The 26,537-nt window shown below is 54.1% G+C and overlaps 13 protein-coding genes across 13 annotated transcripts; 6 read left to right on the top strand and 7 right to left on the bottom strand.

The window, feature by feature from the left end:
* Positions 1 to 25: 25 nt before the first annotated feature.
* BO80DRAFT_355921 (thiolase family protein) lies at positions 26 to 1,406 on the bottom strand (the record flags this gene model as incomplete). Its single annotated transcript, XM_025715771.1, has 3 exons — positions 26 to 226; positions 272 to 1,216; positions 1,266 to 1,406. The coding sequence occupies 3 exons, from the start codon at positions 1,404 to 1,406 to the stop codon at positions 26 to 28; spliced, it is 1,287 nt and encodes a 428-aa protein (XP_025575154.1).
* A 215-nt stretch (positions 1,407 to 1,621) lies between these two features.
* BO80DRAFT_425227 (uncharacterized protein) lies at positions 1,622 to 3,461 on the bottom strand. Its single transcript, XM_025719469.1, has one exon. It carries the CDS (start codon positions 3,036 to 3,038, stop codon positions 1,725 to 1,727), a length of 1,314 nt encoding a protein of 437 aa, XP_025575153.1. The 5' UTR covers positions 3,039 to 3,461; the 3' UTR covers positions 1,622 to 1,724.
* Positions 3,462 to 3,942: 481 nt separating this feature from the next.
* On the bottom strand, positions 3,943 to 5,061 carry BO80DRAFT_407182 (Gfo/Idh/MocA family protein; the record flags this gene model as incomplete). The annotated part of the gene is made up of 1 exon (XM_025717796.1): positions 3,943 to 5,061. The coding sequence occupies one exon, from the start codon at positions 5,059 to 5,061 to the stop codon at positions 3,943 to 3,945; it is 1,119 nt and encodes a 372-aa protein (XP_025575152.1).
* A 735-nt stretch (positions 5,062 to 5,796) lies between these two features.
* On the bottom strand, positions 5,797 to 6,686 carry BO80DRAFT_356032 (uncharacterized protein; the record flags this gene model as incomplete). Its single annotated transcript, XM_025715774.1, has 3 exons — positions 5,797 to 5,985; positions 6,041 to 6,266; positions 6,322 to 6,686. The coding sequence occupies 3 exons, from the start codon at positions 6,684 to 6,686 to the stop codon at positions 5,797 to 5,799; spliced, it is 780 nt and encodes a 259-aa protein (XP_025575151.1).
* A 357-nt stretch (positions 6,687 to 7,043) lies between these two features.
* Positions 7,044 to 8,223, top strand: BO80DRAFT_434909 (uncharacterized protein; the record flags this gene model as incomplete). Its single annotated transcript, XM_025720892.1, has 3 exons — positions 7,044 to 7,389; positions 7,421 to 7,850; positions 7,911 to 8,223. The coding sequence occupies 3 exons, from the start codon at positions 7,044 to 7,046 to the stop codon at positions 8,221 to 8,223; spliced, it is 1,089 nt and encodes a 362-aa protein (XP_025575150.1).
* Positions 8,224 to 9,105: 882 nt separating this feature from the next.
* BO80DRAFT_382163 (magnesium transporter CorA family protein) lies at positions 9,106 to 10,540 on the top strand. Its single transcript, XM_025716881.1, has 2 exons — positions 9,106 to 9,874; positions 9,917 to 10,540. Exons 1-2 carry the CDS (start codon positions 9,336 to 9,338, stop codon positions 10,491 to 10,493), a joined length of 1,116 nt encoding a protein of 371 aa, XP_025575149.1. The 5' UTR covers positions 9,106 to 9,335; the 3' UTR covers positions 10,494 to 10,540.
* On the bottom strand, positions 10,279 to 12,109 carry BO80DRAFT_475394 (cytochrome P450; the record flags this gene model as incomplete). The annotated part of the gene is made up of 1 exon (XM_025723209.1): positions 10,279 to 12,109. The coding sequence occupies one exon, from the start codon at positions 12,107 to 12,109 to the stop codon at positions 10,568 to 10,570; it is 1,542 nt and encodes a 513-aa protein (XP_025575148.1). The 3' UTR covers positions 10,279 to 10,567.
* Positions 12,110 to 12,694: 585 nt separating this feature from the next.
* BO80DRAFT_382159 (uncharacterized protein) lies at positions 12,695 to 14,227 on the top strand. The gene is made up of 2 exons (XM_025716880.1): positions 12,695 to 13,166; positions 13,217 to 14,227. The coding sequence occupies exons 1-2, from the start codon at positions 12,715 to 12,717 to the stop codon at positions 14,199 to 14,201; spliced, it is 1,437 nt and encodes a 478-aa protein (XP_025575147.1). The 5' UTR covers positions 12,695 to 12,714; the 3' UTR covers positions 14,202 to 14,227.
* A 250-nt stretch (positions 14,228 to 14,477) lies between these two features.
* Positions 14,478 to 15,986, top strand: BO80DRAFT_493711 (glycoside hydrolase family 76 protein; the record flags this gene model as incomplete). The annotated part of the gene is made up of 3 exons (XM_025723833.1): positions 14,478 to 14,550; positions 14,621 to 15,330; positions 15,420 to 15,986. 3 exons carry the CDS (start codon positions 14,478 to 14,480, stop codon positions 15,984 to 15,986), a joined length of 1,350 nt encoding a protein of 449 aa, XP_025575146.1.
* A 225-nt stretch (positions 15,987 to 16,211) lies between these two features.
* Positions 16,212 to 16,639, bottom strand: BO80DRAFT_445134 (uncharacterized protein; the record flags this gene model as incomplete). Its single annotated transcript, XM_025721475.1, has 2 exons — positions 16,212 to 16,379; positions 16,487 to 16,639. The coding sequence occupies 2 exons, from the start codon at positions 16,637 to 16,639 to the stop codon at positions 16,212 to 16,214; spliced, it is 321 nt and encodes a 106-aa protein (XP_025575145.1).
* A 263-nt stretch (positions 16,640 to 16,902) lies between these two features.
* Positions 16,903 to 18,677, top strand: BO80DRAFT_425221 (homeobox protein meis). The gene has a single exon (XM_025719468.1). The coding sequence runs from the start codon at positions 16,920 to 16,922 to the stop codon at positions 18,471 to 18,473; it is 1,554 nt and encodes a 517-aa protein (XP_025575144.1). The 5' UTR covers positions 16,903 to 16,919; the 3' UTR covers positions 18,474 to 18,677.
* A 2,826-nt stretch (positions 18,678 to 21,503) lies between these two features.
* On the bottom strand, positions 21,504 to 23,822 carry BO80DRAFT_455345 (glycoside hydrolase; the record flags this gene model as incomplete). Its single annotated transcript, XM_025722105.1, has 8 exons — positions 21,504 to 22,127; positions 22,309 to 22,554; positions 22,625 to 23,109; positions 23,170 to 23,204; positions 23,326 to 23,413; positions 23,483 to 23,508; positions 23,566 to 23,641; positions 23,753 to 23,822. 8 exons carry the CDS (start codon positions 23,820 to 23,822, stop codon positions 21,504 to 21,506), a joined length of 1,650 nt encoding a protein of 549 aa, XP_025575143.1.
* A 995-nt stretch (positions 23,823 to 24,817) lies between these two features.
* BO80DRAFT_407163 (uncharacterized protein) lies at positions 24,818 to 26,537 on the top strand (the record flags this gene model as incomplete). The annotated part of the gene is made up of 2 exons (XM_025717795.1): positions 24,818 to 25,901; positions 25,975 to 26,537. Exons 1-2 carry the CDS (start codon positions 24,827 to 24,829, stop codon positions 26,535 to 26,537), a joined length of 1,638 nt encoding a protein of 545 aa, XP_025575142.1. The 5' UTR covers positions 24,818 to 24,826.

Genomic DNA, 26,537 nt, shown 5'->3' with positions numbered 1-26,537 from the left:
GCTGAGTACGCAGCTGGGTACGCAGCTAATCCACCCGCTCCAGCTTCTGTACCACCATGGCACTGGCCGCGCCGCCTCCATTGCAGATCGCTGCCACGCCATACTCCCCCGGTTGCAGCTGGTGCAGCAGCGTCACCAGGATGCGCGAGCCCGAGCTGCCCAATGCATGGCCCAGCGAGATGGCGCCTCCGAGGGGATTGACCCGCGCGTTGTGTAGTCCGAGAATCTACCTGATCAGCCATGCCCATATACTCCGTAGTGGGGATCTCACCTTCTCATTCGCCTTGATCACCGCCGCAAACGCCTCATTAAACTCCCACACCGCGACCTGCTCCTTGGTGATGCCTGCACGCTCCAACGCAATCGGGACCGCCTTGGCTGGGGCCACCGGAAAGTCCACGGGATCAATCGCCGCATCCGCCGAGGAAACAATCCTCGCCAGGGCCCGATTGCCCGTCCCAAACTCCCTCGCCAGGTCCCGATTCGCCAACACGACCGCCGACGCGCCATCATTCATCGTGGAGGCATTCCCCGCCGTAACCGTGCCCGTCCCATCCCTCAAAAACGCGGGCTTCAACCCCCGCAACTTCTCTGCCTTCAGATTCTCAAACCCCTCATCCCTCTCCACCACCACATCCCCCTTCTTCCCCTTCACCGTGACCGGCACAACCTCCTCTGCGAACACGCCCCCCGCCCACGCCTTCTGCGCCCTCTCATACGACCGAATGGCATACTCATCCTGCTCCTCCCTCGAAATTCCATACTTCTTAACCGTCTGCTCCGCACAAATCCCCATATGAAACTGATTATACACATCCCACAACCCATCCTTGATCAATCCATCCTCGAGCTTAATCTCCCCGAAGGGGGGCAACTGACTCGACCGCGGCAAGTAATACGGGACCCGCGACATATTCTCCATTCCGCCTGCGATTTGCGCTTCCGCGAGTCCGAGCTGGATGTTCTGCGCCGCGATGGCGATGGCTTTCAGTCCTGAGGCGCAGACTTTGTTCACGGTGGTGGATTCCACGGTGGGCGAGAGGCCCGCGAAGATGGAGGCTTGGCGGGCGGGTGCTTGGCCTACTGAGCCTTGGAGGACGTTGCCCATGTAGACGTCGGTGATTTTGGAGGCGGGGAGGTTGGATTTGATGAGGGCGGATTTGATGGCCTCGGCGCCGAGTTGTGGGGCTGAGAGGGAGACGAAGGAGCCGTTGAACTATGATTGTGTTAGGATCGTAGTAGAGGAGGGAGGGGGATGGGGGCACCTTGGCGGTGGGAGTGCGCGCGCCGCTCAGGATGTAGGCGTCTTGGATCTCCTTGAGGACTGGCCGGGCGACGCTGAAGTGTCGACGCCAGGGGCGCGATGCGGGGATGGCCCGGCGGGCAGTCAAAGTGGTAGTCAGCATACTGTATCGTGATAGCTACAACGGTGAGGAAGACGAAGAAGGAAGATGAAAGTTGATACGGGAGTACTCCGTAGAGAGATGATGTATGTTCTCCGCCGGCGGACCGCCGCTAACCGCTGCCGAGGTTCGTTGCTCGGCCCGGCTTATCTCCGTCGTCATGTGGTCAAATCCATCTTCATTCACTCATTTCTCCATACTCATAGTTAACTAACTAGTTACTCTTATTCAGATTAGTCAACAAGCATCATCAACATCCAACATAGGAAATCAAAAATGTCCAATCCAACGCCAGTACAACTCATCTAACCACTCCCATGCTTACGGCCAATGCCACCGCCGCGACGGATATCCCTGATCGCGCGCAATCCGCTCATCCCCCGACCGAATCGCCGTATACCGATCCGACCCCCGCTTGAGTGGTCTCCATCGCCCCTGAAACGATGCCTGCATTTCCTCCTCTTGTCTCCGTCGTTGCAACTCTTCATACGCGCGCGCCCTTTCATACAACGGTCGTCCCTCTTCGATGATCTGCGCTGGCGTTCGCACCTGCGCAGGATGTCCGGTCCCACCTACAGTGCTCCGAAGTCGTGCCGGTGCAGGTGCAGGTGCATATTGTCGATATCGTCCTGGTGATTGTGGTGCTGTCGAACTCCGAGGATCGGCAGGATACACATACGTATACCTTCTGGGAGCTGGAAACGGCGAGCTAGGTCGTCGATGGCCATAGCTGCTTGGGGAATGGTCGCGGTGGATTGCGCTGCTGCTGAATCGGCTGTAGTAGCGGGGAGGGAATACCAGTGAGGATGCGTCGCTGGATAGGGTGACGTGGTCTACCGTGTCGGAGAAGCGGACGTGGCGGGGCGGCGGGGGCTTGGGCCGGGCGGGGTTAGGTTCGGGCCGCGGAGTTGGGGGATTATTGATTTGAACCGGGGTGCTTGGAGTCGATCGTGTCTTGCGGATCGGTTCACGTTCTGTGACAGGAGAGCGCTCTCTCGGGGGCCGGACCTTGACGGGCGGCGTTGGAGGCTGAGTGGGCGGAGGAACAATTGCTGCCGGTTGTGGTGGTGGTGCTGGTGGTGGTGGTGGTGGTGCTGCTGCTGCTGCTGCTGCTGCTGCTGCCGGCCGTGCACGATATCTGGCTGGTCGAGCAGGGGATCTCAGCTCCTGATGGATCACCACTGGATGAGGTGTTCTTGGTGGCCGTGGCCGATGGGGTGGAGGCCGGGTTGGAACTCGCGGGGAGACCACACGGATCTGTGGTGGTTCTCGCTGGATGGATACATCCGGGGTACTCGCATACGGACGAGACCGTGCCCGACCGCGCGGACTAGGCTCGTCATCCGAGTCTGGACTCCGTCGCAGGAATGGAAATAAAATGCGAAAGCTGCGGCTGCGTCGAGCGGGTCGCGGCGGCTCCCGTGGATCAACCCGGTGGCGCAACGAATTCATCTCGACCGGTCTAGGCTGAGCGTAGAAGTGAGTGGTCGGGCGATCGTGAAAGCGCTCGCCCAGATTCACCACCCTGGTGCGATAACAATACCCGACCGATTTACCCAAAAGGCACCGCTGAAGGACCCGCCTTCGCCGGACGTCTGCTGGGTATATGTCGGTGTACTCTTCAATCACGCACATGCAGTCTATACCCTAATACTCTTGTGTCTCGTGTAGATCTCTTCGCAACGTTAAATAGGCCGCACTCGTAGCATCAGAGCCGGGTCGGACACATTGTGAAAGTACAAAGAACGAGGTACTGCTGTGAAAGCACAAAAACGAGGCACTGCTGTGAAAGCACAAGAACGAGGTACTGCTGGGAAAGCAGTCGCGACAATGTCATGGATACAAGACATGTGGAAGAAGTCATGGGTTCACCGCGCCTGATGACAAAACCTGAGCTGAAATACGAGGCAGGTGAAGGAACCGAAACACACAAAGGATTAAAATAGAGACGATCTCAAAGAATGATCGCTCCTTATGATACAAGCCCAGCGGCCAGCCGATTATATACTGTCAAGACAATGACGGAAGATCACCCGGGACGTCTTCCCACATCGTGGCTGAGCGAGGATGTGCCACAGCCGTACCAACAATGAAGCCTGCAATGAAGCCTGCAAGGAAGCCCGGCTTGTTGGTAACTGTCGGTCACCGGGCCGCCCGCAAGGGTCAGCAGCACTACAGTGATCACTGGGATGATATCACCCTCTGATCAAGAGACAGAAGTACTGAGCCTCTGATTTGTGCAGGCTGCTATGTCTGCCTAATGGTATCATAGGCAGCCGGGAAGATCTCCGCGCCAGCCTTACCAGTTACCTACTATGTAGACTCGGTAGAGGCTCTGTCCGATTAAGTGGCGCAGTGAGACAGTGAGGCCGGACCGACCCGATGCACAACATATGCCGCAGCAGCTGTTCAGCTAGCCTTGCGATTCTACAGAGTAGTCTAGACTTCACATGCATCCAACAGTAGATTCAGCCTCATTGGCCGTCTTGCACCCAATATTGCCTCACTTCACTACCATACATCTCACTTCACTACCCTATCACTGCACCAACTCTTCCACATCCACCACCTCGACGACCGTCTCCCCCTCCAACGCCCTCTTCACCGCATCCACCACCACCAACGCCCGTAACCCCTCGACGGCATCACACCTCGCCACACTCTCCCTCCCCTCAATGACATCGACAAAATGCCCTAGTTGCAAATCAAACGGCACTCCCTCCCGATCCACCTCCCCAATATACTCCTCCACCTTCAACTTCTCCCTCCAACTCCTCTCCCCCTCATACCTCCACGTCTTCAAATCCGGCACACTCAACGCCCCTCTCGTCCCCAACACCCGATAAAACCCCCCTTCCCCATCCCCATCCCCCTCGACCATCGGAATCAACGGATTCTCCCCCGTCCCGACCTCAAAACTCCACGGCGCCACCACCCCATCACACACCACAAACGTACCCACCACCCCACTCTTAAACCGCAACGTAATCGCCGCCCCTTCCTCCGCCGTATGGCTCTTATCCTCCCCTCCCCGCTGCATCATCGTCTTCTCACCATATACTCTCGTAATCGGTCCCAACAAATAATGCATCAAATCGACATCATGGATGAAATTGATCCCCAATACTCCACCCCGTCCCTTCTCCCGTCTCCACTCCGTCGGCGGAGCGAAATACTCATCTGGTTTATAGATCGTCCAGAGTCCCGAGATCGCAATAATCATCCCCAAAACCCCAGAGTCTAGAATCTCTTTCGTTTTGGTAATGTACGGATTAAACCGGCGATGATGTCCAATCAACACCTTCACCCCCGGATACTGTCTCACAGCACGAAGTAGGGGAAGTCCCGTCTCAACACACTCACTCACCGGCTTCTCAAGCAGGACGTGTATTCCCGCTTCGAGGCACGCGATGGCGATACTCACGTGGGTGTGATTCGGGGTGCAGATTATTGCGGCGTCCGGGTGGGGAATGTCCGGGGTGGAGAGGAGAGCCGGGAGGGAGGGGAAGTAGAGTGTGTTTAGGGTTGAGGCGGTGGTGGGGGCGCTGGGGGAGGGGTCGATTAGGGCGAGGAGCGTGGTCGAGGGATGGCGGACGACGGAGTCGGCGTGGCGGGGACCGATGAGGCCGGCGCCGATGAGGATGATGTTTAATGGCATTGTGTTTCGAGTCAATTGTAGTTGGACGTTGGGGGGTGGGAGATGGGGGGTGGTGCTGATGGAGTGTGAAGGGAGGGGATGAGGGGGGAGGGTTATATACTGGTAAGTGAGGAGTGAGTCAGATATGTGGGTATAGTGTACTACGGAAGTTGTAGGTTGGGATATATCTGGGGTAAATGCAGTCCCTGGTCAGTGGGGTAATGGGGCGGTGGATCCAGAACATGACGGCGCTGTGTGGTGCAGGGTCGTGTTTACACTGGGGATGTAGATTGCATCGCTCGGATAAATGCTGTGATAGGTGGCAAAGGACTTATCCGGCAGTGGAGTGTTTTGCCGACGGATCCTGAATGATGAACTGTGGGGTCAGGGTCTCGGTTCTGACGGGTCAGCAATTAGTGTAGACAATTAGTGTAGTAGGATCAGGAATTTCCTGATACTAACTAAAGATGTGTCCAGCTTATTTAGTATCAGACTTGAAGAATCATACATGAAGTCATACTGGAATTAAGAGTGGAGGCTCAGTCTTCTGACTCCATCAGAGTATACCCGCCGGGATTCATCCCGTGGAAGTCAAATCGTTCCCCGGAATCCATCCCGAGTCTAGACTCGACGGTACTGTGTTGGCATCCCCACCTGTTATTCCTTTCGGCCTACTTGGTTCTTGACATGATCTAGATCCGTCCATTCCCACAACCAGATTCTAACGCCAAACGCCTCGAGAAGCCGCCCGCTCCGTCAGGGGAATTTCATCTTTGTCTGCCCGCGTGCTCCTCCAAACCAATAACGCGCGAGCAGTTGCACAGCATCGGTGTTCTTCTTGGTGAAGTCATATAATTTGGAGACGCGGATATTAAGATGCTCCCCATCGAAGTCAGCCTCCAGGACGCGAACGTGGCACAGACCCATAAAAGAGTACACAAGCATCTACCAGAGCGTAATCAGCAGGTCGCGGTGGACTTCAAAGCGACGAGAGCCTTACTGGAGCAATGATATGCGGGCGAAGCGACTTGGTCCTCAGACGCGCAGCCATGATATCGGTGATGGTCATGATTTCTCCCCGAAGCAGTCGACCATCGCCCATTGCATCACTTAGCACCATGGCCTTGAAATGCGGATAGTTGCCCCCCGAGCAATCCGTGACCGAGACAGCTTCCCAGGAGAACGTGATACACTCCAAAAGCTGACCGAACTTGTAGTCGCCGATCCTGTCAGACCTCTGTGAGCGATCCTATATCAGCGAGGGGGTGAGGAACCACATACTGTCGGTATTGGCCAGAAGGCGGAATAATCTGGGGAGAATCTCGCCACATATAGTATAAGCATCCATTGAAATGATCGCTGAGAAAGTGCTCCAAATCACGGTTGTTCGCCATGATGTGATCCGGGTCGGCCTCAACTTCTAAAAACTCATCCTCCCGCTCGGGAAGAGGAAGCTTTCCTCGGTAGGGCTCGAAAAAGGACGGCTGGTGTTGGGTACCCTCTAGGGACAGCGGGAACTGGCGGATTCCGGCCGCTTTCAGCTCGGCCGCTTCGATATGTTGACTTGGGGCTTGCTTGATCAAACGTTCAATCTTAGCCAGAGCATGGCGGCGAGCAGCCCGTTCTTCCACAAGAGCCTCGTCCATCTTAACAAATGCCACAAGTCGTGATGTGGGAGGAGAAGTGAAAAGTTGATGGGCCTCGCGTGTTGATGAGGGCGGCAAGGCGGCGGGTGTCGATGCCTGAGGCAGCATGGGATACTGGATAGGCTCAGTTAGCGCTGTCCATGATCCTCAGCTTTGCGGGGTTGCCTGTGAGCCCCGTTGTGAGAGGGACGCCCCTTCCTAATAAGAAAGAGAGATCTCTCGACTCCCTGGCTATCATCTTTCTCTGAGCACTTGACATCCTTCTCGTTACTATGGCAGGAAACCCAAAGCTTCCGGCTCATGAAAGCCAGTGGAATACATGGACCGCCGAATACGGCGTCTCCGGTACGATCCATGATGCGACTCTCACCTCTGCTTCCACCATCAGCGAGAAACAATATCTCCTACTCCAGGTTCTCTGGATCTCGGCACCAGCTACCCGGCTCAATCTCAAAACCGTTCACTTGGAGAACGTGGAAGCAGCAGGCCGACGGCCTCCTAAAAACGTTTCAATCCTGGGCGAATTACCGACGTAGTTTTACAAACGCCCCGATTCCTGAGGGGACGTTTGCATTGGCAAAGAAATATCAACTCCAAGCCGCCGCGTCCAACGACGAGAGTTTCCGATCTAACGTGACCTTCTCGCCAGTTGCCAGCCGTACCCGCGGCAAGATGACACAGTTTAGAACGGAAATTGAGGGAGGTGCAACTGGCGACCCCCACCAAGTCAACAGGGAATCTACCCAGCTCACCCGAAGTGGGAGATACCCCAGATACCCCAGATACCCGGGATTCTCCTCTTCTTTCTCCTGGACCCCAGGAGCTTGCTCATCTCATGTACCCGCCAACGAAAGATGAACAGATCGTCAATACCGCCCTTGTCGATGTTTTGAATGCGTTGACCATGCACTTTCCAAACGCGAATGACTGGACCTTGCATCGCAAGTCATTCAAAGCCGAATTTGAACATGCGTCCTTTGAGGCCCGGACGGATGGGTATCTGGAAGACGGTCCGTCATCGAACAAGGTGCGAGCCCTAATTGAGGTGAAACCGATGACGCGAAGGAAGAGAAGGAACCCGACTTGTCTGCAAGAGGCGGCACAGATGGCTGCCTGGATCAAATCTGATCTTGATGTCGGTGGCGCTTTGAACCTCCCAGGCCGGTAAGAATGCATATGCCCATGAAAAGTGTCACCTTAGATATCCTTTACTGACAGACACAGTCGTCTGCATGTGTCACAGGATCGCCATCAAATATTTCTCATATTCGCAGACTATACCGAGGATTATATTCGCTATTTGAACAATACGCTGCCACCGGAATCTCCGCGCCCGTTCCTGAAGATGAACGAGTTTGGGCCTTGGGATACCACCCCTGTGAGCGAAATGATGCAGGTTGGTAGCATTCTGCTGGCGATCGCCTTGCGCAGTTATCACGATGCCAACAGCAATGTCGACCCGAGCAGTGCCACTCCGAGTAGTGATATGAAACCGAAAGGGGATATTGAGCAGCCTGGTCGCACGGGACTGCCATAATTGCTCAGCGGACGTTTGAAAGAGACGTGTTGTGTGGCCTTGTCGTATCGTTTCCTTGTAACGTTCATCGGTCGGATAGCTATCCATGTCATATTTCCATCTTTCAGTTATCGTTCACCGCTTCGTCACCTTCGTTCTGTTCTTCCCTCACGTTCTTCCCTTGTTTCTCCGGTTTTCATAACCCGTCAGGCCCTGCCACGTCTTCATGTGTCATTCAACTGGTCTCTTCTGTTCTCAATCAAACTTGTCGTTCAATGTCTGTAAAAATCAAAGCCGACTGCCGAACTTCTGCAAAGCTATAGCGCTGCGCCACCATAACAGATAGGTCACGATCCTCCCTAAGTGCGCTTTTAGGGTGAATCGTACCAGGCCTGGAGCTGCTACCAGCTAGGCTATCCGGCAAAAGACTAGAATGCCAAGCCCCTTGGCTCAGAACGCGCATCACTTACAAGTCATTCACGGGAGCCCGATCCCACTCCCAACCTTGTCGTCTAACGATAACCTCTCTGCAACCTCACCTCGATGCCAATCAAAGTGGTACATCCGGCAGTTCCGACGGCTATTGGGATATTATCTTTGCGGATCCGCGTCGTGCTGGAAACGATGTCTACATTGATGGCTAGGAAGTTTGAGGATGAACAGAATCTTAATGAATTTGTATGGAGGTTCGAAGAAAATGGAGCCCAACTGATGCCGGGTTCTGATTCGGTAGATTCTGTTGCATCTTGCACGTGATGTTTATATTTCCTATCCCGTCGATGCGGATGCAAGCCGCACTCTGATTGGATACTTCCGATGCCAGCGGGTGAGCCACAGCTATATATAGACCACGGTAGAAAACCCTGGGCCCTGCAGGCAGATTGCTATTCACAAACTAGATCCCTGATCTGTTCCCTGCAGGATTTGCAGCATTGTCTTTGACAGGTTGATCACACGTGGATCGCGGGCCGAGCGTTGATTGGCCGACGGATGGCACCGCCACGCTGGACCTAACTTTTCTTCCGGCCCGACCTCCTGTCATCCATACACATCACGATGCTCGGCGCGATTCTATTGACTCCTTGATGTCGCCAGTCCCGTTCGGTCCATAATTTATACGGCATTCCGCGGTCATGGAGCCCGGAATGGTGCCTGCCATGGCACCCCTGACCCCTGACCTCCAGGAAAAACCCCAGCCGGCGGCCAGCCGGCTCCGCTTCTTCACCTCCCAGCTGGCCACCGCCATCGATGCAACCAGCATCGATGATCTCTGCGCCGTCTATCATCCATTTGAGCTGCTCCTGGAAACAGGAAACCACAGTGGCCTGTGGTGGCTCGATATGACGGCGCCGACGGAGGAGGATATCGAAACCATTGCGCGCTTCTTCAGCCTGCATCCGCTGACCACGGAGGATATCAAAGTCCGCGAAACGCGAGAGAAGATTGAGCTGTTTGGTCAATACTACTTTCTCTCTCTGCGACCGCCGCGTCGTCTTGAAACTGATGAGGGTGTGCGTATTGTCTCACACAATCTCTACGCCGTCGTCTTCCAAGGGGGTGTGATCAGTTTCAGCTTTGATCCCACTCTGCATGCCGACCACGTTCGACAGCGTATCCGAGAGCACAGCAGTCATCTGTCACTGACCAGCGATTGGATCTGCTATGCATTAATGTAAGCCACTCCACCTTTTCACTGCATATGCTGACTCTGTAGCGACGACATCGTCGACGGCTTTGCCCCGTTCATCGACCGGGTCGAAACCGGCGTGGAAATGGTGGAAGACTCGGTGTCCATTACCCGTCCGGATGAGATGGGATTGGCTCTGCAGCGCATTTTCAAACTGCGCAAGGAGGTGATGCACATTCGTCAGCCCCTGCACGACAAGATTGACGTTATCCGCTCGTTCGCGCGGCACTGCGCGTCGGATGCTCCGTCATCGCAGGTGGCCCTCTATCTCAGCGATATTTGCGACCACATCGTCACGATGATTGCGAATCTGGAGCAGGCCGAGCAAATGCTCTCACGATTGCAGTCCAAGTTTCTCACCCAGGTGCACTTTGATTCCGGCCGCATGCGCAATGGCATTGCCTCGGCCCTGAACAAGCTGACGATCCTGGCGTCGATCCTCGTGCCGATGCAGTTCATCACGGGGTTCTTTGGGATGAATGTCAAGGTGCCGGGGAAGGGGGAGCATACGTTGAACTGGTGGTTTGGCATTCTGGGGACTATTTTGGGGCTGACGGTGTTGTTTGCGTGGGCGGCGAAGCGGGCGGGATTGCTGGATCGATGAGATATCACTTAGTCATTGCTATATATCACATTTATCTTCATTTTTTCAAGTCAGTTTATCACTCTTGTCTAGCATCACGCCTTCACATCCAACCCGATCTCCCTCTGTCTGTCCCGGATACCACCCATCAACACCTCCAAGTCTTTTTCTGCTCCCAGCCACTCGCGCTCCACCACCTCTTTGGTCTTGTCACTTCTCGGCACAAACACGGCCTCAAAGGGGTCTGGCGAGGACACAAACCCAGAATCAAACGCCATATCATCCACGGGGATAGGCTTGCCGTCCTCTCCCAGCGGTGCCTGAATATCAAACGCCCAGAGAATCCTCGCCATCAACAAAAACAACGAATTCCGAGCAATATGTCTCCCCGGACAGATCCTCCGGCCATAGCCAAAGAAATTCGTGAACTGCCCCTCCGTTTCCCCCTCCAACCACCTCTCCGGCCGAAACACCATCGGATCCTCCCACCGCGCCTCATCCAAACTCATCGCCCAAAACAGGGGCACCACCGTCGCACCCTTCGGAATGCGATATCCCATATATTCATCCTCCTTAGTCGTCGCATGCGGCACTCCCCCAGGGGCCATGGACCTCCACCTCAACGTCTCATCCACCACCGCCTGCACATACACCAACCTCTCCATATCCTCAAAACCCGGCAATCTGTCCTTTCCCACCACCTCATCCAACTCCCTCCGCGCCACTTCCACAAACCGCGCATCCACCCGCACCGCCAACACAAACACCTTCAAGACCGCCCACGTCGTCTCAAACCCCGCATCCACCAGAATCCCCAAATCATACCCCAACTCCACCGCCGACATGTCGCTCGCATACTTGGACCGCGAAAACTCCTTCGTCCAATTCCATGACTGGCTCGCCAACCCCCTCGCCAAATGTCGCGCATGCACCTTCGACTCCAGCTGAAATAACTCCTCCGCGATGCGCTTCCACGGCGCCACCACCGCCGGCAAATAATTCAACACCGGAATCGCATCCACAATCCACCGACCCACCTGCGCCGCGTAGACAAAATTCCCCTGAATCGTGCGCATATCGCGTAACTCCCGACTCTTCGGCACCGGGAGACGAAACCCATATGCTAACGCGAACATGAGGCTTCCACTGTATCGCTCGAAATGCGCATCGAAGTTATTCGACCCGAGGAGGTCGAAAAGCAGCTGCTTACTCTCCAGATCTTGGATGGGCAAATAGGTATTTGACGCGCGCGGACTCAGAACCGGGGCTTCGAGCCGCTGGTGCAGTTTCGTCCAGCTGTCGTATTGTCGCGTGAGGATGTGTAGTCCCTTGGTGATGTTCTGGGCCATGATTAGCTCGGGCCGGTTGGCGTAGATGCTGCCCCGGCGGTCGAGGAGGTCGTGCGCGATGGTCGGGGAGGTTATCAGGATGAGGGTTTGGCGGCCGAATTGCGCGGACATGATTGGGCCGTAGGTTTTGCTCCATTCCGTGAAGATCCGCCAGGGGAGGGTTTTGGGGGCTTGGTGGAGGTTGCCCAGGAGGGGGAGACGGCGGGGGCCGGGGGGGAGACGACGGTCGCGGTGGTGTTCGTAGAGGAGGCGGAGGGTAACAATGACGAGGAGGGTGACGAGGATCATTGTGGTATTTGTGTGAGATTAGGGTTGTGGTATATGAGATGGACGATGTGAGGGAGGTGAGTGGGGTATTCATATACCCTCCCCTGGCTGGAGCAACCTGGCTGGGGCAACCTTGCAGGAGGCACGGCAGACAACCTGTTTACTGGGTCATGTCTGCAGACGGGCCTTGAGTAGTCAATGGTATCGCTGTAGACGGTGCGTGCATTCGTCATCCCGTATGTCCGGGAACGGCATTGGATGTCAACAAGGAATGCCCCATTAGCATGCATTAGTACAACGGTCAGCTGTCACTTGACGCACGGGCCTTAACGGGATAAGGGAAACTGTAAAGTGAAAGGTGGGGTAAACCAAAGAATAATTAAAGGATACACTGGCAAGATTGCGGAAACCCACCCGTAACCCTATCCGTTCCACATTTGGGAGTGGGGTGAGTGGGTCATGTCCACTTTTAGAATACTGTCATGACTGGTATTACGGTTATTACGGTTATTACCGTCCAGCCAGCAGTGGCTCACTTAGTACTCAGGCAAGTGGGCTACCCGCGCAGCCGTCTCGGCACGGCTCATCATAATCCAACGTCCTGCCGTTCTTTCATCCCCACCATCATGCCCGCCCTGTCTGATCTCCCGGCCGACATCCTGCTGCATGTCATCTCGTTCCTCGACCGCAGCCCTGATGTCTGTGCCGTAGCAGCAGTGAGTCCAGCTTTACACAGTCTGATTTCAGCAAACGACCTCATCACCAAAACCCACTACCGCAGCCTCCGCATCAGCAGCATCCGCGACGTAACCGATGGCTTCACCACATTGCTCGCCATCCTCCGTAACCCTAAACTGGGCAGCTATGTGCGCCACATCGAGATGGACATTCCCATCCGCTCTCCACTGAGCTACCTTCCACGGAAACATGACCGATCTCTCAATGAAGCAGACACACAGCTTCTCCGTCAGGCCATCAACCGGGCTGGCTTCACCGCCACCGATGAAGGCCGGTTACTCAACATGTTAATGCAAGAGGCCACGCCTGCGAGGGATTGGCTGTATCCCATTTACTACGAGTGCGCCCCCTTTTATCCCCTTCCACCCCCCTACCGAGCTAACAGAACAGCTCCGACGACGGTTTCTCGGGAAAATCCACCTTTATCGCCCAAGCCATCACCACGTTGCTGGTGGCATCATCCCCGCAACTAGTCTCCCTAGCTATTTCGCCTCCATTCTGGGAATACACCTCCTCTCCGCGTGACGACTCCCCAGATGATATTTCTCTACTCACCGCCAAGATCGAGAAATACCCCCTCGCCAAGTTCCTCAAGCAAGCTAATTCAGCCAATTTGAGCAGACGAAGTCCGTACTTAGGCCATCTGAAGCACTTTCGTCTCCTAACCACGGGGAAGAAATCCGATGCGCGATCTCGGGCCTGTGCACCGCAGGATTTACTGCTCTGTATTGAGTTAGTTCATGCACTCCCGGGGATTCAATCGTTGCAGGTGCAAGCGATCCAAGGATTCGGCAATGCATCTGGCCCTGCATTGGCGGGGATGCTACCCCCCGCGTCGTCGAATATCTCTCGGTTGGATCTCCGGGGCTGTGATTTCAAGTCCGAGTTGTTGTGTCGGGTGATTTGTGCGGTGAAATGTCTCCGTGAGCTACGGTATTCGGTTGTGCCAGGGGGCTGCTATGCGGGGTTTGTGGAGTTGTTTAATCGACGGAGTTTGATTCAGGCGGTGTTAAGACATCGGAGGACGTTGGAGGTGTTGGATTTGGATTTTGATGATCGGGTGGGGCAGTTTCTTGCTTCGGGGGTGGGAGGTGATGATCGTGGTTGTGGAAGGGAGGGGTTGAGGGGGTTTAGTGCGTTGAGGAGTTTGAGTCTGGGAGTGCATTGTCTGTGGTATATTGCTAGTGGGATGGGAGTGAATGAGGTGGTCTTGGTAAATCAGTTACCGTCGCAGTTGGAGTTTCTTTGCGTGAGGGGGTATGAGAGGGGGGAGGCGGATGTGATGGATAGGATGGTCGCGGGGGTTGCTACTAACAAACTCCCCGCATTGAGAACTGTGGTTGGCATCACCCAGTGTATACCAGTCGGAAAATAGCCAACAATGCCACTCAATAATCCTACAATGAACGATAAGAACATACATCCAATACATACAAAGTTACCCCGGAATGCAACTTTCCCGCATCCGGCATGTTGCCTCGGCTGCTATTGGCTGCATCCAACCCCAGAATACCACCGTTTATCGATCCGAGCTTATTCTCGTGCTGATTGTTTCTATGGAAGCGTCACATTCCGATGCGCATGCCATCCATCCCTCTATCTATCCAGTCTCCTCCTTCACCTTCACTTCACAACTCCAGCATCATGCATCATGCATCCCCTATGGCACCTCCTCTTCCTCATCGTGGCTGTACAGGCCATCGATCTCGATCTCGATGACCCAGGTCCCCCCTCCCCCCTACCCCAACTAACCCTCTCTCAAATCCCAACATACTAACCCTTTAGAAAAAACAGCCTCCACCAAAACAACCCTCCACACCCTCGCCACCCAAATGCTAACCCACTACACCGGCAACCTTCCCGGCGACAACCCAGGCAACCTCCCAGACCCGTACTACTGGTGGGAAGCGGGCGCCATGTTCACCGCTCTCATCGACTACTGGTACCTCACCTCCGACACCACCTTCACCAACCTCACCCTCCAAGCCCTAACCTGGCAATCCGGCCCCAGCGGCTCCTTCATGCCCGCCAACCAAACCCGCACCGAAGGCAACGATGACCAATCCTTCTGGGCCTTCGCGGCCATGTCTGCCGCCGAGCGAAACTTCCCTGACCCTCCACCTGAACTAGGTGTCCCCGGGTGGCTAGGTATGGCGCAGGCGGTATTCAACACACAAGCTGCCAGATGGGATACGGGGACCTGTGGAGGTGGATTACGATGGCAGATCTTTACGTTTAATGAGGGGTGGATGTATAAGAATACGATTTCCAATGGGTGTTTTTTTAACCTGGCGGCCAGGTTGGCGCTGTATACGGGAAACGGGACGTATATGGAGTGGGCGGAGAGGGTGTGGAACTGGACGGAGGAGGTGGGGTTCGTGACGGATGAGTATCGGTTTTGGGATGGCGCGGATGTGGAGAGTGCGTGTAGGGAGTGGAATCGCGTCGAGTGGACGTATAATACCGGGGTTTATTTGTTGGGGGCGGCGGTTATGTATAATTTGGTGAGCCCCCTCCCTTCTCCGTTTCTTTCTTGGGTGGTGGGGAGTTGAGTTGACTGGGGTTGGAAAGAGGGTAAGCTAACGAGGTATAGACGGAATCCCCCACCTGGCGCACCCGAACGCAAGGCATCCTCAACGCGAGTCTCGTCTTCTTCCAAAACGACGTGATGTACGAACGAGCCTGCGAAACAATAAACACCTGCGAAGTCGACCAACGAGCCTTCAAAGGGTTCCTGGCGCGATGGATGGCCGCCACGACGCAAATGGCCCCGTTTACATTCGACCAGATCATGCCGAAATTACGAACCTCGGCGAAAGCCGCCGCGGAAACGTGTACCGGGGGGGCAAGCCACGCGGCGTGTGGGTTGAAATGGACGGATCGGAAATGGGACGGGATGGATGATGTGGGGATTCAGTTGGCCGCGTTGGAGGTTATACAATCGACGTTGATTAGTCGGGTGGATCCCCCTGTCACGCAGGATACTGGGGGCACGAGTCGCGGGAATCCCGGGGGTGGGGAGCCGGGACCGCCGGTGGGGGAGGTGCCGGAGGGGTTGAGGATTGAGATTACGGGCGCGGATCGCGCGGGGGCGGGGTTGGTGACGGCGCTGTTGGGGGTGATTGTGCTGGGGTCGACGGGGTGGTTGGTTTACGAGTGATGCACTACTTTTATGATTGATATTAAATTGCTGGCTGAGGCTTGTCCCTTAGCTCTAACTATCTCCTAGATGAATACCCAATATTGAAATTTAGTAACATCGATGCTAATGTGTAAGTAACATTTCAATATCGACAGACAACCCATATATTTATTGAAACAATCCTTCTCCACTGCAATAAATGCACTTGAACAACCAATCCAACGTTACCGTCACAGAAAGGAATTACACCCTCTTCAACAACCTCCTATCCGTCTTCACCCGAATACCCACGGCCAACACCGCCGCCCCCAACGCCATAACCCCCGCATACAAGATCGCCGGCCGATACGCCTTAATCCCGCCTTCTTCACCCCCACTCGCATCGAGAATATATCCCGCAATAGGAGATCCCTACCACACTCAGCATCCACATACGGTGATAGAGACCACCATGAAGCAGAGACTATACCATTAGATATGAAGTGGGAAAGCAGGGAGGGGCGGGACCTTGTGCCAACGCCCATGACAACACCAGCTGTGACGAACAGTCCCCCGATTTCTTTCACGGCGAAACCACTCAGAATCTCTCCAAGTCCAAGCATGAAAATACCCAGTAGGGCTGACTTGCGAGTCCCCAGTTGGCGGATCACGCGAGCATTGAGAATGCCCATAAATGAAATACAGGCTGGAGCTAACGACCCCACGAACGACAAGGTGGTGCAGTACGATATTTCCGAATCATGGTTGAGATTAGGGCTGTATAAAATATCGGGTAAACCCTACCAGTACCGACAGGAGGGTCCAGTCCGATCTCGGCTACCCACGGAATCGCGCGCACGGATTGCCGGCATCGGCAAGTGGAGCGTGTCACTGGCAGGGCGTGAGAATTTCGCCTGTTCATCCTCCTCTCTTCCATCCTCCATCTGCTCACCATGCCGGCTTACCATCCAGATGGAGCACGCTCACGCGCTCCCTAAATTATGTAACGACATTCTGTCCCTACCGCCCCTAGACGAAGGCCTAGCCTATCCTGCCAGCGTGGACCCCATCTTCGCCCTGCCCTCGGAGCTGGACGCCTCATCCTGCGAAGCCCCAGATGCACTCGGTGACAGTGGTCCTTCTCGTCCCCGCAATCATCAACGACTCTCCGGCGATGCCGTGAGAACCCTCAAAACATGGCTCAAAAGCCACCCCAACAACCCCTATCCCACGTCCCAGGAAAAGGATGACCTGGAGCAACAGACCGGGTTGACTCGTACGCAAATCTCCAACTGGTTCATCAACGCTCGTCGACGCAAGCGATCCACCGGGTACATGGCTATCCCACAGGGCCAGTCTCTCCTCTCCCCTATGGAACGCTGGAGACACTCGCCCCCCGAAAGCGAAGCCGCCGCAACCGACGACATCTTACGCGCTCTGGCCGACCCCGACATCCCCGCCTTCCCGGGTAGCTCGCCGTACGGGGTACCGCAGTATGCCTTGTCCAGCAATGACTCCAGCGGTTCATTCATCCTCGGAGAGCCCTCCAGCAGCTGCGGACACAGCCAGTCCTCCAGCTCAGAGATCTCCATCGCCTTATCGCACCGGCCTCCCCAGCGCCCTCCCACCCCGCTGCATCGCGCACAACCTCGTCGCCGCCGACGGAAACACGTCCGCCACGCCAACCGCCTCCAGGATACCCGCCGACCCTACCAGTGTACCTTTTGCGCGGACACCTTCGCGACCAAATACGACTGGCAGCGGCACGAACAGGCCCTGCACCTGCCCGTAGACCAATGGCGATGCGCCCCGGACGGTGGCCTCATCGACCACGACGGCACCCCTATGTGCATCTTCTGCCAGGAGCTCGGCGTCGACGAAGACCACCTCGAAAAGACCCACAACTACAGTATCTGCCGCGACAAACCAGCCGAACAGCGCACCTTCACCCGCAAAGACCACCTCCGACAGCACCTGAAACTCACCCACCACGTAGACGGCCTCCATCCCGCCATGACCTCCTGGCGGGAGACGCGAGACTCCATCCTCTCGCGCTGCGGATTCTGCACCGCGACGTTCCACACGTGGCCTGACCGCGTTGACCACGTCGCCGAGCACTTCAAACACGGCTCCGACATGAAGCAGTGGACGGGCGACTGGGGATTCGAACCGGCAGTGCAGCGTCTCGTGGAGAATGCCCTCCCGCCGTATCTGGTCGGCCGGGAATGGCATACCCCGGATCCGTGGCGGACGTCGGATGTGCTTGGAATGCCCGGGGAGGAGGAGGATGAAGAAATCCCGTTTCATTGGGATGTGCCGAATGCGTTGGATCGGTATTACAATGTCCATCGGGATCTGTTGGCGTATATTCGGGATCAGATGGCGGCGGGGATGCGGCCGTCGGATCAGATGATTCAGGATCGCGCGAGGGTGTTTGCGTATGAGAGTGATGATCCGTGGAATCAGACGTATGCCGATGATCCGTTTTGGTTGGAGATGGTGAAGCAGGAGGCGGGGTTGGTTTAGTTGGTTATATGTAGATGATCTTTCTGCTTCATTTTGTTTCCGAGAAGTGGATGCGCTAGCGTTGTTTGTATGATTTATCTTCATATTCAGCGTCGTCCCTCGGTGAACTATTTCTTATGGCCTTATACATCGAACTCGATCAAGAGCATGTTCTATCATATGTCAGAGGGTAAAGAGACGTCCCGGTCAGGACGAGAATAGTCGGTATATAACATATACTCTCGACTCTGCCGATCTAAGACTCGAATAATCCACCTTGGTATCTTCAGAACAATGCCTTATGAGATGATTGCTGGCTAGAATCACGACTAGATATAATAGGAAAAGGCGTATAAAAATGTCGGATCACCTTTCCCAACAGATTTACTTCAGCCACTCAGTCAAGATCCATCGGATCCCCCCCCCAATCACTATCCGTATCCATAATATCGCTGTCCGGATTCTTATCCCAGTCAATATTCCAATCTTTCAAGCCATTTGCCTCTTTCAGAATCACCTCAAACATCGAGACAATATTCTGGTTCTTCTGCGTGGCTTGCCCCGGATCCAACTGCGTGGAGCTTCACCGGTCGATTCAGATCATACGCCATCTGGGCGTACGTCTGGACAAACTTCTTCACATACACCTGCACGCGATCATGTTCCTCGCGGATCCAGGTTTTCCAAATCCCTGCCAACCCCTGCAGCGTATACGCCTTATCGTATACCCCACCGTTATCACCGACCGAGCTGTTGATCAGACCGTTTTCATCCAAGTCTTCGAGTTTAGCCTGGATCCGGTTCGCCTGCTTCACCAGGATCTCCTGGATGTCGTTGAAATAGTAGTACTTCCATCCGAGGATGTGCAGCTTCAACACTTTGCCCACGTTGTCCCATTCTTCGTTTCTGATGAATCCGTCGATCGATCCCTCGTACAGGATCTTGTTTCCTGAGAACCACTGTTCTTTGTTAGTCTGTTTTTCTGAGGAATGCAAGGCAAGCAGAGAAAAAGCAACGTAGACCGATGGATATCCATGATCCGACGGCTGAACGAAAGATCCGAGTAGGCCAAGGGAACCCTAACACTGGTGGAGGGGCAATACACGTACCCTGTTCTTGATCTGACCATTCAGTACCGCTTCATACAGGACAAACTCTTGAAGTAAAACGATAGTGATACCCGGGGTACACGCTCCCCAGGACACTATTCGCATTCATATTCTGCGGAAATCGCTCAGGCAACTGCCACCAGGCGAACATGTATTCGCACCAGGAGACCTGATCCGTGGTGCCTTTATTGGGATCGGGGTATTTCCGCGCGAGGGGAATTCGCTACCTTGGTGGAGTTCGAATACATCATGATGCCCACGTAGTTGAAGAATCGTTGCACGGACTGCGATTCCAGAACATGTTCGCTGTGGTATTCGCGGCCGTTGTTTGCCGTCTTGTCCATGGGCTTTTCCGGGGTCTTGGCCAGCTTGATCAGGTTCAGGTTCGTGCAGCTGGTCGGATCTACGGCGTCGTAGGTGGCGACGAACGCGTCGTACTTGTTCACTAGCTCGGTGGAACTGGGATATTGGGGTGAAGATGGTCTCGCCTTCGTAGTCGCCATCGAAGCCGACGAATCCCTTGGCCCCGGCCTCGGTACAGTATGACAGTTCTTTTTTGTTCCGCTTGTAGAGAGGGTCTCGGCGCGAAAGGGCACCGTTGTTGTCGTCGGCCCTCTCGGCAGGAAGATCATTCAAGTCACAGTTCGGGTTGGGGTCGTCATTCTCGTCTTGATTCGCACAATACACCCCTTCCACTGCGAAGGCGCAAGTGTTCCTCGACCGGTCCGGACGGCTGAGGGTGGTGCCTGGCGACCGCGGGGCCAAGCTCGTCATGTTGCCTTCGAGTTCTCGTTTGGCCAAGAGGGTGAAAGGAACACATTCTGAGAAGAGGGTGACGGGGGAGGTGTCCTTCCACGTGTAATTCTTGCTCGACCACCCTGGAAGGGCGTTTTCAACGGCCGTCCCGACGCAGGTTCTGGAAGTCATAGTCGTAGTGAAACTCGTAAACCTTGTAAGACGAACGAGACCGCTTTTGTAGATGAGCTGGAATGGTCAAGTTGTCGGTACGTTCGAAACGGACCGCTCGAACATAGTCATCGGGGCCACAGTGAGCGGGCAGACGCACGACGGTTCCTTCCACACCCCCCAGCAGGATATCCTCACAGTTGTTGTGGTCACCGGTGCCTCCTACACAGACCGCTTTAGCGATTTGGGTACTGTAGTCATCAGGATGAGTGTCCGGGCAATCGAAGAGCTCCAGGTCTGAACCATCTCGCTTTTCAAAGCTCTGCACGTCCTCGGCCTCTCCGACCCTAATGATCCAGGTAAAGGCCCGCTTGTCAGGGTTGGTTCCCTGTACACCACTCGAGGTTTCATCCGGATTACTGTCAAACGCCTCGGCAAATGTCGTAGTAAAGCTGTCTGTGAACGAGTCCGCTGTGGGGAACAGATCCTCTAGTGGTACGGGAAGGAAAGCAGACCCATTGCTTAGAGGAGGAGGACAGCAAAAGGCCTGCTGGCAGCCTTTATTGCAGCCACTGTAACTCTGTTTGAGGCCTTCATGCCACCCGTGCCACCGCAGCAGCTCAACTTGGCCCTTGGGGTGCTGTTAGCAAAATAGCAGCTGCGAGAGCGTGTCCGACACTCACCAAGGGACACTCGCTGTCATTGCAATAATGGCTGTCTCCGTGCCAGGCACATTGCTCTAGATCGTATGCCTATTGGAAAATACGCTGTTAGTCGGATTATTCTGCGCTGTTGACTCTTCACATACCGGCTTCTCCGGACAACAGAACTTTTGAGTAGCCTGGATCCGTGATGCGTCCAGGTCACTGATCACATTTCCGACAGAGATCATCGCTTGCGGCTTGTCACTCGGGCATTTGTCCGATGATGTTAGATAGCATTCTTCAATTGCTTTTTGTCTGTTGGTCGCCGGACAACACCCTGTCGGCAGTCTGGTCAGATATCGTATATAATTTCACAACAGCTGCATCTGCACTTACAGACTTTCTTGCCCCCCATTGGTGCATCGCTTTTTACTGTCCCCATAGTCATCCAAGACCATACTGACCTCCCCGGCCGCGCATTGGCCATGACAGTTGACTGGGCCTCCGGTCCAGTAACAGGTTGACGAATCGGGGGCGTTCACCGCAGGACAGCAAACTATATAAGTCCGATAACCAGTCAGTCTCAAAGCGTACACAACGCATCCAGCAGAGCACATACATGACCGAGCATTGTGGTTCTTGCCAGAACATCCACGACCGCTCTCATCTTCATTGAGCTTGGTCATTGTGACATCGCCATCTTTACAGCTGGCATTGCAGTCTGTAATATAGCACTGATCCACACTAAAAGCCCCAAAGCCATCCTGGGCTGTGGAAATGGGCTCCACATCTTTCCCGGTCACGCCTCGCAATGCATGATAGTACTGATCGTCTTGATCGACGGCCCAGATTAACACTCCAGCGAGCCCATACTTGTTGGCAAGATCGATCTTAGCCTTGAATGAGATGGCGTCATCAAACGAAACCCAATTAGCGCCCCCTTTCCCGTAGGTAGTATGATAGACGCCCCGCATCCTGGTCGTACTTGGGGGAGAGATTGTAGTCGGAAATGATATCTTGGATTTCACTGTACGAGAGGATTCCCGCAGTCGTGGTGCATGGGCCTGCCGGTCCCGGGCCCTTCCACTCGCATCCAGCCTCGGCGCATAGGGGAGTGGAAAGCTCGAACGTGCGTCCGTAGAACCAAGGCAATCGCAAGGTCAGCTCGCTGTCTGGCTCTCATGGTAGGGAACATACAGCCAACCCGAGGTTAATACTGCTGGGGCTGATATCATTCCGCCAGAACAGATCCAAGGCCAGATCGATCTCCGTGAGGTTTGTGTGGGCGTAAACGTAGGGACCGATTGGATCGTCCCGATCCCAGGTGCCATGGAGATCATAGGCCATGAGATTGAACTCATCTACCACCTTCTCTAAAGCCTTGATATCAAACCATCGGAGGTACCAGTAGGGTGTGGGTACAGTAATGGAGATCCCCCAGTCCTTCGAGTAATTGTTTCCTCCTTGGAGAAAATTTCTTCATCGCAGCCAACATCTTGGGATAGTTGCTAACATCCTGAGTGCGGCCTCCGCGGTCATCTGCACCAGGATATTCCCAATCCAGGTCAACGCCGTCAAAACCAAACTTATCGAGAAACTCCATCAAGTTATTGATGAATGTCTGCGTAGAAGCCTGATCGCCCGCAAGATTGGAAAACACAGACTGATAGGTTCCCGGATCGTTGAAGGACCATCCACCAATGCTAACCCAGATCTTTGCTTCTGGGTTACGCGTCTTGATGTCCGCCACTCGGGCATATAAATCCGTAGCCATGGTTGTATTATCCATGGCAATGATCTGGTAGCTCTTGGGGTCAATATACAAGAACGCAAGGTTCACCTGGTCTAGATATTCGACCGGGATCTCCTCGGGTGCCATGGTGCCACATTTGGAGCCTCCCGCCCTCCACGACTCGTAATATCCAATAACCCTATTACGGATATCTCCATTAATGCCCGGGCACGGGCGTTCTGGGTCATTGCAGTTTGATTGACATCCTAATAGATTCTTCCATTAGTATTACTAGTATGAGTGGATCTTCGGATGATCGTACGCACCAGATTTGCAAAATTCATCAGTCGTCCCTGTGCGCCTATTAGTCAAGTGTACACAGATAAAATGCATGGATGACATTACCGCAAACCCCAAATTCACTGTCTTAGAGTAGGAAGGTTAGAGCCCTTTCTACAATCAAACTACCGTGACGCACTCACCTGCAACAAATATTCAATGGACACAGCTGTCCGGGAGTTGCGGCATCCCTACCGCATTCTGCCTTAGCATCACAATTGGATTGACATCCTAATATACCATGATGTTAGGTGAGAATCTTGATGGTCTTTACTAGTAGCAAAGAATGGACGTCCTTACCGTTGCCGCAGTAAAGCCCCCCAAAACTGTCATTGCACGCAAGTCAATGAGAGACACTATGTGATGGATAAAGTCCAACTTACCCGCACACATGATTGGGACCGCAGCATGCCTTGTTCTTACACTCCCGACTAGGGCCACATGTATAATCATCCACTTCTGGGGCCCGTTTCAGGAGCTTTCTGCCTGGCGCTGGAGACGTATGTTGCGGTGCGAATGAGGAAGTCGATGCAGAGTGGTGACTGTGATGGCCACTAAGGTGGTGCCCACGTAGGGTATGACGGTGTGCTGAGGCTGCTATTATCTGCAAAGAGAGCCAGAGGATAGCAGATAGCCTCATGGTGAATGGAATGTGAGCCAAGCCGATTTGACGACTGCCAACCGTGCTGTGTTCCCTTTCTATTTATTCACAGCCCTTGCCCCTCAGCTTCGGTCCTTCAGTCGCCCACTGTCTTTTTTTCGTTCGATGTTCCAAGGAAAAAGTCCCACCGGCATTGGATTGAGCCTAGAACAATCCGTACTAGCCATCGTAGCCCTAGATATACGGCGTAAAACGACACTGATACATACCGGCGGTGCCTAAGACACCATTTAGACACTGCTCACTAGGGAGCCATGGATATAGCCGAGATGAGGGGACTCAGTTTCTTGTGCAAATTAGTGGGTTAAAAGGGGCTACTTGGGGAAAAACTGTTCGTAGCCAGTTAAACTGCTCGAACCCAAGGTCTACGGCCCCGGCCGATCCGAAGATTACGGGTCCGCAGCATTTAGCACCCTTTACTTGGTTATGTGGGTCAGCCCAGCGCACGATGAACCTAAAGGTCTTTGCCACCCAGGGAACCAAGAGTGCCGGGTTGCTTGCTTTGATTCCAAGCCCCTTGCCTAGGGCCGGATATTGCTGTGAGACATCGCTACAATAGACTTTCGGGGACTCTTCGCAAAGCCTGTCAGTTCCCAGGGATCAAAAGTCTCTTCTGGATTTTTAATATGGGTACGGTGTTGTACACTCTCGGTAATGATTAGGGCCGAGTCCTTCATTATTAGCTCAGAGACACAGGGACAGCTCTTCGACTTCACTCTTCCTGGATCTCCGCAACGGCGCTCGACAAACGTGGGGAGCTCATCGGTCAGAATGCAGCTCAACCATCTGCGGCTAGGCATGCTGGGCCCTGGGAACAGTGCCAGTGTGGGCAGATATACAATTATTTACCTCGGATGCGTTCCCCTCGCTTTCTACCGGATGCGTGGATGCATTGACAGCCAACTTGTCATGTGGATTGATTGAAACGGGAAACACGATGTATCAGCTGACAACAAACATCACGAGAGAAGTTTCTCGATCAGATGTGCACAAATGAATGCAAGGCCTCAATCGCCTCGTACCGTGAGGCTGTGGAAAAGGCTTGCGCAGATGACCAATATGACGACAGGGGAAATTCCACCAGCATCACTGCAAGCTCCGGAGTGTATCGCCCCATTGTCCTGCCAGATTACTATGTGACAAACTACAACCAGCGGTGTTTGAAAGATAATGATGGCGAATATTGCTTGTTCCACTTGCAATCGACAGATACGCAGGATGAGTGTGATATATGTGGGCTCCGAATGTTTCAAACTGAGATAAGTAACGGCTACTTCTATTATGACGATCTAGCCGAGCAGTACACCTCGTTGACGTCGAGTTGTGGTGTCTCAACCCTGGATCTTCCCACATCTACCTCAGTGGTCGTGAAAAGGCACGCCGCGCTTTATTCATTGCATCTCTCCCCCTCTACGTGCAGTTCTAACTTTCTCAGCTCCTCGTCACCCAGCGCGACCCCAACCGCGTGTTCCGATCGGAGCGCTGTCATCCAGCCTGGTGACACCTGCGATACATTTGCCGCTACAAACAATGTGAGCACCTGGCGGATGCTACTTGAAAATGGTCTGCAGAGTGGCTGCGTCGATACTCCTAGCAATGGAACGCTCTGTGTCACTGGCCATTGTCAGACACATCTAGCAACTGCCAACGATAGCTGCATGAGCTTGGCTCGGCAATACGGCATAAGTATCACTCAATTCATTACCTGGAGCTCGGTTCTGAATTCTCTGTGTAGCAATTTCGATGTTCTTGTCGGCCATTACGTCTGCGTAAGCTACCCTGGCAACGCAACCTCCCAAGACAACCCTTATGCCACCAGTGCTGTAGGAGCTACAGCAAGCATAGCGGCTCCCATACCCACTGATGTGGCTCCGGGAACCAATACAAACTGTGGGAAGTATTACCGTCGATCCTGTGGGGAAGATGCTAATCTCGCCAAAGACAATGATTACTGTCAAGCCATTGCGATGGCACAAGGCATTGCTTTATCTGACTTCTATTTCCTCAATCCGGAGGTTGATGCAAACTGCACCAATATGTGGTCTAATTACAGCTATTGTCAGTGCTGCCCTAATCGTCCGGTTCACACAGCTCGAGAATCTAACATTCTCCTTAGGCGTCCAACCAGTAGGTAATATCGAAACTTACTCCGGCTATGGGGGTACCACTGGAACAGCTGCAGTTTCAGCAACAAGTACAGCACCCTGGTGGGCTAAACTAACAGGAACTCGCGTCGCCTGGGATGATCTTCCTCTGGCGACCAATCTAACATCATGGGTCCCCATTGTGACCCCTATCACCGCTCCCTTGGTTCCTAACACGCGACTGGACTGTGATATATATGAAGACAACGTCTACGGACAAATCCCGAGCCTCTGGCTGGTTGCTGGGGTATCGATACTAGACTTTGCCAGTTGGAATCCATCAGTAGAGTGGTTTAACTGTACCCTGACAAACAACACCCGTTATTGCACCTTACTGGGACCAGGATATGACTTGACCAAGCTGCCGGATGTCCCAGAAAGTTCTTATTATGCGGATGTCCCATCGAATGCAGCATCGAACTCCACCCACAACTGTTATCGATGGTATACAACACCGTCTACAGGTCTGTTTCTCTCTTGTTCGAGTACTGCCATAGCAAGGTCACCTTCAACTTATTACTGTTTGGCCATGAATAGGAACTACGTGTGA

The sequence above is a fragment of the Aspergillus ibericus genome, assembly GCF_003184845.1.
Source record: "Aspergillus ibericus CBS 121593 unplaced genomic scaffold BO80scaffold_20, whole genome shotgun sequence".
Classification (NCBI taxonomy): Eukaryota; Fungi; Ascomycota; class Eurotiomycetes; order Eurotiales; family Aspergillaceae; genus Aspergillus; species Aspergillus ibericus.
This window is presented reverse-complemented; position numbering and strand designations above follow the sequence as displayed.